We start from the raw sequence: 11794 nt of genomic DNA, 5'->3' as shown, positions 1-11794 counted from the left end.
TGCTCAGCCCAGGGGGTTCTACTCGGCGTACTTTCTCGTGAGCAAGGAAGTCGGCCGATTTCGCCTGATCTTGGACCTCAGAGGAATCAACAGATTCCTGAAGGTGCTGCCATTCCATATGCTGACCATAGCACATGCACAGGGGGAGTGGTTCGCATCCGTGGACTTGAGGGATGCTTACTTCCACGTGGGCCGGGCAAGATGGTGCCTTATATGCAGTTCCTCCGGCCCTTGGGCAGACTGACGGCTGCCTCGGCCGTTGGGCCCTTAGGCCCGCTGTCGTTGCGCCCCATGCAGATGTGGCTGAACAGCCTTCACTTGGACACCAAGTGGCACAGGCACAGGAAAGTCAGGGTGTTGCAGCGTTGCCTCCACTCTCTGTCACACTGGAGGGGCCTATCTCCTGATGGGCGTGCCCATGGGCGCCATCCCATCCCGCCAGGAGAACCGTCACCATAGGTGCATGTCTCTCAGGGTGGGGTGCAGTGCGGCAGGGCAGGACCGTTCAGGGTCAGTGGTCTGCCCAGGAGGGTGCACGACATGTCAACGTGCTAGAGCTTCGGGCTGTGCAGCTTGCACTCACGCACTTTCTACCCCAACTGGGGGGCAAGCATGTGCGTGTTCCTTGGGACAGCATGTACACTGTTGCCCAGACAGCAGTCCCTTCTAGATAGTGGACGTTCTCACTCCACTCTGAGAGTTTATGTGGCTGCTATTTCTGCCCGACATGTTCGGGTCGGCGGCGCCACGGCGGGGTGCCACAGCTCGGTGTCCCTCTTCCTGATAGGGGCTTTACGGCAGCGTCCCCCTAGCACCCCGAGGGCTCCGGCTTGGGACCTGCCCCTGCTGCTGGATGCCCTATCATCTCCTCCCTTCGAGCCCCTGGCCAGGTGGGGCTTAGGTGGCTGCCCACAAAGGCAGCATTTCTGATTGCCATAGCCCCAGGGAAACGAGTTGGGGAGTTGCATGTCCTCTCCGTAAGCGATATATGCCCGAGGTGGGACTCTAAGGTGTTGCCCTTTGGGCAAATGTGGCATTCCTGCCCAGGGTGCTTCAACAAACCCACTTCAATCAGCCTGCCCAGCTGGCACGCTTTGACATTCAGGAGAACGGCACGTCAAAGTTGCTGTGCCCTGTGGGAGCCCAAAGGGCGTATATCGAGGCTACTGCCTGTATACGGCAGTCGGAGCAGCTCTTCGTTTGCCATGGCGGCACTAAAGGAGGTTGTGCCCTCTAACCAGCGGCTGCCCCACTGGATTGTCGATACCATGCCTACGGGGCCAGTGACCGCCCCTGCCATCAGGGCTGAGATGCCACTCTACAAGGAGCATCTCAACATCTTGGGCTGCCCTGAGAGTGGTGCCCCTGGAGACCATCTGCGCCGCGGCGTCGTGGGTGTCTTCTGGCACATTCTCCAGTTTTTATCGGGTTAATGTCGCCACTCCCCATTCTTTGGGCGTGATCCTTTTGCCGAGCCCCGCTGCTTCCAGTCATGAGCAAGGGCTTGGATTCTTCATGACATGGTTGGTATAAGTCATCCAGTGCTAAAGCACCGCCTCTGGCGGTCAGTAGGGACGAAATAGAACAATAGTTACGGCTGTAACTACGGTTCTATGAGTCCCGGATGACCGCCAGAGTTTCCTGTCACTCAGAATTCTTGTGTGCTCGCGAGAAGATTCTGGGAACAGATCCTCTGATGACGCCGGCCTATGTAGCCGGTGTGACGTGGGTCACAGGTGACTTTGTTGTTATTGGTACTCGAACTGAGCATGCGTGCGATGGATATATCTAGTGCTAAAGCACCGCCTCTGGCAGCCGTAACTATCGTTTGTTGTGCTGTGCAGATCCTCTGAACCAGTGAAGGCTTTTCAGCAGCACCTTTATAGTTTTTATAAGTTGCCCCTTTAACAGAGGTTGTTTTACCAGGCCTGAACAAGGAAAAATCATTGTTTTTAGAGTCTGGTTTGTAACCAAAAGCATCTACATAGAATAGAATAGAATCGTTTAATGTCATTATACATGTACAATTAGATAAATAAATGCTTCTCCCTTTCAAAAGGTGCCATCAAAACAAAAAACATCACAACATAAGAAAACACTTAGGAATAAGGAATAAAGTGCAGTAATTATTTCCAGGGGTATAAAAATAAAATCTATAATGTAATAAATAATAATAGTAGGTATGTATTTATAATAATAATAATAATGATATATATGTATATATATATACAGAGTCACATTTATTTCACATGCAGGATGATTAAGAGCAATGATGGCTCTTGGGAAAAAACTGTCTTTGAGTCTGTTTGTTTTGGACTTAATACACCTGTAGCGCCTGCCGGAGGGCAGCAGGTTGAACAGGTGAAAGCCGGGGTGTGAATTGTCCTTAACAATGTTTTTGGCTCTACTGAGGCAGCGGGAGGTGTAAATGTCCATCAGGGAGGGGAGAAGGCAGCCGATGATCCTCTGTGCTGCTTTTACAACTCTCTGGAGCCTCATCCTGTCTGCCTCAGTGCAGCTGGCGTACCACACTGTGATGCAGTATGTTAATAGGCTCTCGATGGTAGAGCGGTAGAAGGTCACCAGCAGCTTAGTGGCCAAGTTGTTCTTCCTGAGCACCCTCAGGAAGTGCAGACGCTGCTGGGCCTTCTTGATGACAGCTGTGGTGTTGTCCTTCCAGGAAAGGTTGTTGGTAATGAGGACGCCGAGGAACTTGAAGGTGTGGACCCTCTCCACACACTCGCCGTAAATGTAGAGGGGAGCGAGGTTGGTAGTATTCCTCCTGAAGTCTACGATGATGTCTTTGGTTTTTGTGGGGTTCAGTGCCAGGTTGTTCACTGAACACCACACTGAGAGCTTCAGTACCTCACTCCTGTAGGCCGACTCGTCTCCTCCTGAGATAAGCCCCACCACAGTGGTGTCGTCAGCAAACTTGACGATGATGTTCTCTGGGTGGGCTGGACTGCAGTCGTGGGTGTAGAGCGAGTACAGGAGAGGGCTCAGCACACAGCCCTAAGGAGAGAGTGCGGGTGGAGGAGTGATGGGGGCCAAGTCTCACACGCTGGGGGCGGTTAGTGAGGAAATCTTTGATCCAGGAAGAGGTGGGTGGAAGGCCTATAGGTTTGATAGTTTGCAAACTAGAATGTCCGGGATGATTGTGTTGAACGCTGAGCTGTAGTCAATAAAGAGCAATCTGACGTAGCTCCCACGATGCTCCAGGTGGCTCAGTGGAGAGTGGAGAGCTATGGCTATGGCGTCTTCAGTGGATCTATGGGGCTGTATAAGATATCATCAGTATCCCTACACTTACCCACTGCAAGGTGTGAGCTGGGGTTTGCTGTGGTAGCTGTTCTGTGGCTTAGGAGCCACAAAATGCAGAGGGAACAGCCCTCCAATCACAACATCCCCTCCCGACTGCAGGGCCAAAGGCTCACTGTCTGCCAGTTTCACACACTGAGGTAAGATAGATGCAACACCTCTCATTTGATCTATTCCCAAACTCCTTTGTTTCTCTGTTACAGTCTGTTCTTCTTTCAACACACCTCTCTCTAAACATAGTTCTTTACTTATCACAATTTTGGGAACATTAACCTGTTAAGCCCGAGAGACCCCGGTACCGGGGCACTGCCGCAACATCTTGCAGGAAACAGTGTCTGAGGGCATGTTCATTTAATAAGCTATAAATGTTTTATATCCATGTAACGGGAAGAAACTCATCTAACTGATCATTTTTATTTATTTTTCAGCGAAAAATGCTAACAGATTACTGCACCGAAAATCACTCACAAAACCTTATTATTTATCTTTTCTCCACATCCATGACATCGATTCACATCGTGAGGTGAAACAGAATCGATGGGTACCCTCATTATCACTGAATTATACGAATTTGCGACGTTATAAACAAAAACAGACATCAAAACAGGTGACGCTAGGTAGCTAAAAATGCTAACATTCTTACCTTGGCTCTGTAGTCTCTCCAAAGTGGTCTTCAATGGCATTAAAACGATAAAAACGCTGCTGAAGTTAATCCATAGGTTAATCCAATGTGTCTGTGTCCCTTTGAAATGAGTTCTGATAATCCATGAGCAATAAAACAGATAATCCATGCTATTCCGTTTCTAGATGTCAGAGCTAGAATGTAGCTTCACTCTAATGCAAAATTACATGCGCAAAGCCCCCACCTTTTTTTTTCACAATGAGTGTGTGTGGGGGACTCCCCTTTCGATTATATTGGCTCTAACGGTCAGAAAGAGGTGTCAACCATCAAAATCGACCAATGGGTTCCAGAGATATGAAAAAAAAAACATTTCCACCCAAATCACCTCAGAGGTGGAGTGTTTTTGGCTAAACCTCTCTAAAAAGGTCAAATGTCACTTGTTTTGCATCAATCTTGATACAGGGTACTTATTATATGTTGTACTTTGGATTCCTAAAGCTTTTAGTCTACCTTACCAAGGGTAGTTTTCACTATAAGTCAAAAAGAATTTTTGGACGGACACTATAATTTACAGTTTTTTACTATGTAAAATCTGAATTTTCTTTCAAATAAAAAACATCTATATTGATTATGACTTTTCTATATTCAACTCACAGGTTTATCATTACTTTGAGAAAAAAGATTATTAATTTAACCCTTTTAGAAGGGAAGATATGGTCATTTGTTCTGGGAATGTCATTTTTGAGCCTGAGTCCTGAAAAACAGGCTCAGGGCTTAACAGGTTAAAAACAACTGGAGAAACCAGGCTAAATAAGGAACAAATAAGCAGCCAGGCAGGAGCTCCGGCAAGGACAAATTGTAGTGTACATAATGACCCCATAAAGGGCCATAAATATTTGGTTTGACCAATCACAACGAAAAACAATTGCATAGGTGAAGACTACGGACAGCTTGTGTGAAATGTGTTTGGAGATTGACTATTAATAATGTGATTAATTATTAAATTAATTTCAAACAATAGTATTGAAAGGTTTGTAAGTGTCTATTACTAAGACTGGAACAATTCCAGGTTACTTTTGAGAATATACATTAAAGGATGATACAAAATGTACTTAATGAAATTCCATTTGAACAATTCCATTTTATTTTGAATTGTTGCCTTTTAAGACTCAGATGATTCAGAAACATCAGATGTATTTTAGACCAAACAAACCCAGACCCAACACTTACAGTACTGGTAGCTACATCATATTGTAAAGCTAATGTGCATGTTATAATGGTGCGTATGCTTATGGCTGATTCACAGCTGAGCATTGTATGTGTTTCAGTTGGTGTGCTGTGTCCCAAAAGATGCAATCTTTGAAAATGGTTGCATATAAAATATAATAATAAGAATTTTCAAAAACAAATTATGAACTTGTTGAAGGATTTGTGGACTATGGGATGTTGTATTTTCCTCTTTGGCAATAATATTATAGCAATTCAGCCAGCTTTTGCAGCCATGCAGTATTTAATATTTTTTTGGAAATGTTTATCAAGTACCACAAGTCTGAATGTTGACTTTATTTATTCACTTTATTTTATATTTTCAGTAACTGATCAAAATGTATTGTAAAATAGGGTATTATTAGTAAATTCACAAAATTACATTACAATTAGTAAAATATTGAGCATAAAAGAAACTCCAATATGAATATTTAAATCAACAAGAAAAGCAGATTTGAATGTACACAGTATAGGCTTTATAAAGCCATCTACATTTTTTAAAAACCCCTGCTCATTAAATGTTTCTTGGTGTTTTTCTCTGGCTTAAATAAAATAATAAAACATTTTGGAGCGAATATACACGTAATTAGTCCAAAACTGGAGGCCAGAATGGCAAATATCTCCACAGCCACAGTATATTTCCCAGGAGAGCTGACATATGCTGGGATAAATGTGATCCAGACTGCACAGAATATCAACATGCTGAATGTGATAAGCTTGGCTTCATTAAAGTTATTAGGTAGTTTCCGAGCTAGGACAGCTAACACAAAGCAAAAGACAGCCAGTAAGCCTATATACCCAAGTACAGCCCAGAACCCCAAAGCTGATCCTAATGCGCACTCCAGGATGATTCTCTCCTTGTATGTCGTGAGGTTTTTCATTGGAAAGGGGGGACTAAGAACTAACCAAATAGTACATATCAAAACTTGAATAAACGTGAAAGACACTGCAGTCAATCTTTGCTGTGAAGGCCCAAACCATTTCATCAAATTACTACCTGGTAGTGTAGCTCTGAAGGCCGTCAGAACTACTATAGTTTTTCCAAGAACACAAGACATGCAGAGGACGAATGTGATCCCAAACACTGTGTGGCGCAGCATGCAGGACCATTCCGAGGGTGCTCCAATGAACGTTAATGAACATAAGAAACATAGAGTCAGGGAGAAGAGCAGCAAGAAGCTCAGCTCAGAGTTGTTGGCCCTGACAATTGGTGAGCTCCTGTGACGATAGAACACAGCCGCTGTTATAATGGCGAGACAGGCACCACCGATTGAAAAAGCAGCCAAGACAATTCCAAGCGGCTCGTTGAAGGAAAGAAACTCTACAGGTTTGGGAAGACATGTATCTCTCTCTGCATTAGGCCAGAATTCCTTGGGGCAAGGGAAACAATCAAAGGAATCTGAAAAAATAAAGAAAAAGAGCTTTAAGCAGTTGGAATTTATATTTTATGTTGTAGATATACATTAGAAAAACAAATACCTGTAGCATTGCTAATCTCTCCCTCGGGACACGGTGTACAGTCATAACAGCAGATGGGTTTTCCTTTCTGAAGCACTTTACGAGTTCCTGAAGGACAGCTGTCAGTGCACACTGACACAGGCACCTGTCACATATATACAAATTAACTCACATGTAGACAGGTGTGCTCTGAAGCTAAAATTATAAAAGGATAGATTCATGTTTTTTCTTCACAATGTTTTTCTTTGTGTCTTTTACATTTCTGTTTAGTTAAAAAAAAAAAAGTATTTTAAACAATAAAACGTAAATGTCATGTTAAAAATACTCTCTCATTATTCGTAACATTGGAATTCTAATGAGGTACCGAGGTATGAGACATCATACCCTTTGAGATGATACCAAAATGTGATATGTTAAATTATTGCTTTGGGGCTCCTCACCTGTGTGCCACTCTCCACCCAGGTGAGGTTCCTGTTGATAAGGAACTCCTGGCCCACCGGCAGTGATGAATCGTATCGCCCCACAGTCACCAACTCAATGCTGCCACTCTCATTTCTTTGCCAGTTTACCAGCTCATATGTGGCCACAGGATCCCCGTTGGCATCAAATGACACATCATAACCATTTTGGGAAAAATTAACTTTTTTCAGCTCATTAAGAACCTAGGGATGAAGTAAAGGAAGACAGTGAAGGGGATAAAAGAAATCATTTAAAATCAAATGAGCATTCATTTGATAACATAGACGTGCAGCTTAAAAAGAACATCATTATTTTTACTGACCTCTTTGGCCTCTAGCTTAGTGAACTTATCACACTGTGTAGTAGAATCAGTTTTCTGATACACTGCGTTATGAATGGCATGCGCTATTGCATAGACAGCCTTGTACACCATGTTAGTGACTCGAAGTTGAGATGTGTCAGTGTATGAGCTCTGGAGCGTCTTTATATCTTCAGTTCCATCACACACACTCCTGTCCGTGGCTTCACCTAAAAACACAGAGACAGAGGAAGGTGTTTTTAGCCAAGACGATTACATTCATTCATTCTTATGTGTGTATTGTGTTATTTAACCTGCCAAGCAAGCATTGCAGGATTTACATCACATTTCAAATCACTGTTTTGTGGACATGTCTTAATGTTTTTTACGTTATTAGTTTATTTTAGCAGCTCATATTTACACAAATCAGTCATCAGACAAATACTTATTGTATAAGGCAAAATATGTATTCCTTTAATTTAATACTGACTTGCCCTGTTATAATGATGCATGATGGACACTAGAACCAGCAGTACAGGATCATCAGAGACCCTTATCACACTAGAAATACACTTTCTGCCCTCTGCTGTCTGGTAGACGGTAACACACTAACAGGCCTACACAGCTTGATTCAACACGCAATAAGACTGCTGAACTCTTGAAGTCAGGACTTTGATACTGTCCCTCTACATTTAAATACTTGTACTTACTCTTTAACTCACCTACAATATGTATGTACATATACCGTATGTAAGTCGCTTTGGATAAAAGCGTCTAACAAGTAACATGTAATGTAATGTAATACCGTGTATATATTACTTCTCATGAAGCATACATTTACTACATTCCTTTTTAAAGTTCATCTTCTTTATTTTACAATGACTGTAACATGTCAACAAATATATTCTACAATTTATATATATATTTTGGACATCTATTTTAACTCTGCACTATATGTTTTGGATAAACATATTCTAGAGCGTGATTTTTTTTTTTCAGCATTTATTTTATGACCATTTTTGAAGGGAGACTTTCCTTAAATTGTTGTGCATTGAGGAATAAATAGCTTTCATCTATACAAATAAACAGTCTGTAATCAATGCATAATAGCCTAAGTAGAATAATGTACATTTATGTTGTTTACAATATATTAGACAGCATTGTTAATAAACATGACCTGAACATCACATTGTGAGATCATTCACCGAGATGCAACTTATGTCCGCCTCATGTATTTCATTAAAAATATTAGATTTCCCTTTCAGTCAAAATCTGGGGTTTGGTCTTTAACAGGCTGATCAATTCAGGGAGCTTCACTTAGACAGAACATTTAAAAAACGAATACAATCAAGACACTACCGTGAGTGTCATGTATGTTTAAAATTGGCAGAACTTTCTCACTTTTTACCAGCCTGCAGTTGAATGCTTCCTCCCAGAACATGGTAAGTAATGGGGAGTCAGCTACTTTAGAGGGAGAGAGATCCAGCAGGAAGTCCCTCAGACCTGGGATGACAGATTTTTCAATGCCAAATCCGATGGCTCCAGCAAGGAAGCTGAACCTCAGCATGTCTGGGTCAGTTACCCAGGACTCACTACCTATCCACTGGCGAGGTGGGGAAGGCTTGCGTGACAGCTCCTCCAGCAGAATCTTCATATTGGTAGTGGAAATAAATGCCACAACAACCTTAGCTGTTGACCTGGAGGGACGTTCAATGACATATACAAATAATAGTTATAATATAAGACTAATATTGTCTTTTCTAACAATATTGTCATAAGTATGAAGAAAAACAAAACATGAGAGATGATAAACAGATATATTGGCACATTTCCTGTTGTAGTAAAAACATGTTCCATCACTTTTAGAACTTGTTTTGGTTTTTCTGTGCAGAAGGTCAGTTTCAGCACAGTGAACTAAAGGAGAATCAGTGATATAGAAACCTGCGGATAACGTCAGCTACTCTCTGGATCCGGCTACGTGGGTGGGTCCAATAGAAAGACTCAGAGTATTCCACACAGATCCCCTCTTTACGTGCTGCATGCAGGAACGATGCCATGCCATTGTTGCCATAGTCAGAATCCGACCGGACAGCACCTATCCAAGTCCAGCCAAAGTGTTTGACCAGCTTGGCCAGCGCGTCAGCCTGGAATTGATCACTCGGGATTGTTCTGAAGAAACTCGGGTACTGCTGCTTATCAGACAGGCATGCACACGTGGCAAAGTGGCTCACCTAAAGAAAACAACAGTTATTTAACGGGACAGAGGCAAAACAAGTAATGGACTCAAACACAGTTTGCAATGCATTCTTAATATTTACTTGAGGTATGTTGAAGGGCCCGATGATGCGCGACACACTGATGGAAGACGTGGACCCAGACGCACCAACAACGGCCATCACCATACCAGACTGCGAGCATTTGTCGCCGGTGTTAAACACCGGGTCCATTCCCCCTGAAAGCTGAAATGCAACATGCACCGCCACGGACACCGAGGCACATGAGTCATAGATCTCATAACCAAGCTTGATCCCCGGAAGCAGCTCCGTGCTGTTGTTAATCTGCTCGATGGCGAAGACCATTGCACGTGAGAAGCGCAGTCCACGGGAGTCGATGCTGCACACCGACATCGGTGTTAATGTTAAAACTTTAAGATTTAAAAATAATACGTGATAGACTACAAGATGACTGAAATTCAAATATATGGTCTGGATAATAACGAATAGCATCTCTGTAGGCTTTACAGGAATTTCATCTGTCAAAAACCCAAACACATGATTAGATATATATCTAATATTCACAATAACTTTGCTGAATTTATTCAATGGTCCAATAAATCATAAGTTTCACATTTCTCCATTCAACAAATGGTTAAATATGTATACATCAGTTAAACTATTGCCTTTTATGAAATAGAAAAAATAAATCCACATTATGTAAAAAACAAAAATATTTATAAATGATTATAATTTTACAGTTTTTACATACAACACAGTACATTGCAACACAAATTCACAATATACACATCAATATACTGTATATGCCCACATTCTAGCCACAATCTCCCTGTACTAACCTCCCTGCGCAGCTTAGTGGCTCAGGCATGGTGGTGTAGTTATGCTTCCCAGTGTGCATGTTGGAGTACATGGAGAAAACACCCCCAATGACATAGTCACCGTCCATAGAGAATGCAGGTTGACGAGTGGTACCTTGTAGCTTACATGTCACAGATGAAGCATTAGTGCTAAGCACAGCTGCTTGTTTCACACCATCCCAAAAACTATTCAAAACAAGAACTGAGTTCAGCTCACACAAAGCTATAGACAGTATCAGACCAATAAGAGACATCTCCATCATCAACTGTCGCCAAGTGGGCAAACTGTACTGTGTGTTCTCACTGGTTTATAACGTTTTTCAGACGCTTCCCTCCTTCTACCATACGTCACTTTGCTATTAGAGAGAGAGCATGCCCATGCCCAGCGCTGACAAGATGTATTTCTTTTATTCTGTATTTTATATGTAACTTTTCTTCAAATAATCATCATAAACAAAGTCATGCTGTTTGGATGGATGCCCAAATACCCTGATCTAAAGCCATCACAGCAGAACTTCCCCTGACAAGCCAGACATGTCCTTAAATGGCCAATATACTGTACATGTTTTATGTTTTTCTAGGATCAGTATATGATTTTCAGAAAAGGAGGTGGGTGGATGATTAGAAATAATCATGTTTTGCTCATTGTTCCCCATCTTTTTAAGCTTTATGTTTTTGTTTTTTTTTAAAGCAAAAATCTTGGCTGAGATTCTTGTGACTATTGCTTAGTGGTTTCAGAACAACGCTGTTTGTTGTGCTGTGCAGATCCTCTGAACCAGTGAAGGCTTTTCAGCAGCACCTTTATAGTTTTCATCAGTTGCCCCTTTAACAGAGGTTGTTTTACCTAAAACAGGCCTGAACAAGGACACATTATTGTTTTTAGAGTCTGATTTGTAACCAAAAACATCAATAGGGGCCTGTATAAGATATCATCAGTATCCTCACACACTCAAAGAAACAACTTGTAGGATTTACTTGATTAAATCTTAGCAAGTATTTGCACTTACTTTTTCTAAGTATATTTTACTGCTGTAATATCAAGTAGAACTTACTTTCCAGTATCAAGTAAAATGTACTTATCACCAGACGTAACATTTGTGAAAATATTAAGTAAATCTTACTTAATAATGTTTAAGTTACACGTTATATTTATTTGAACTAATTAAGTAAAGTCTAATTATTTTCTTCATGGACAGGAACATCACTGTTATCAAATTATTAAGTAAATATTATATATCTGTAATAGTTACTGTTATGAAGTAAATAAGTGGATCTTATTTAA

At 41.9% G+C, this 11794-nt stretch overlaps 1 protein-coding gene across 1 annotated transcript; it reads right to left on the bottom strand.

Annotated features, from left to right (window-relative positions):
* Positions 1-209: 209 nt before the first annotated feature.
* Positions 210-10772, bottom strand: LOC117475767 (vomeronasal type-2 receptor 1-like). Its single transcript, XM_034122113.1, has 12 exons — positions 10495-10772; positions 9740-10034; positions 9363-9652; positions 8823-9118; positions 7446-7651; positions 7105-7326; positions 6686-6809; positions 5712-6605; positions 3311-3437; positions 3139-3268; positions 2327-3012; positions 210-312 (listed from the first exon to the last, which is right to left on the bottom strand). The coding sequence occupies exons 1-12, from the start codon at positions 10770-10772 to the stop codon at positions 210-212; spliced, it is 3651 nt and encodes a 1216-aa protein (XP_033978004.1).
* Positions 10773-11794: the final 1022 nt, after the last annotated feature.

This window comes from Trematomus bernacchii, unplaced genomic scaffold, assembly GCF_902827165.1.
Source record: "Trematomus bernacchii unplaced genomic scaffold, fTreBer1.1, whole genome shotgun sequence".
NCBI lineage: Eukaryota > Metazoa > Chordata > Actinopteri > Perciformes > Nototheniidae > Trematomus > Trematomus bernacchii.
Note: the sequence above shows the minus strand (reverse complement) of the source record. Positions and strands in the feature narration are given on the sequence as shown.

Bases quoted from the DNA above. Each gene is read 5' to 3' on its own strand.
- LOC117475767 (XM_034122113.1), bottom strand. From the start codon at position 10,772: ATGGAGATGTCTCTTATTGGTCTGATACTGTCTATAGCTTTGTGTGAG. The intron at 3,269-3,310 runs GTAAGTGTAGGG...ACAGCCCCATAG, and splicing joins CAGCTCACACCTTGCAGTGG to ATCCACTGAAGACGCCATAG. The intron at 313-2,326 runs GTGTATTAAGTC...GTCCAAGTGAAG, and splicing joins CCCTCCGGCAGGCGCTACAG to GCTGTTCAGCCACATCTGCA.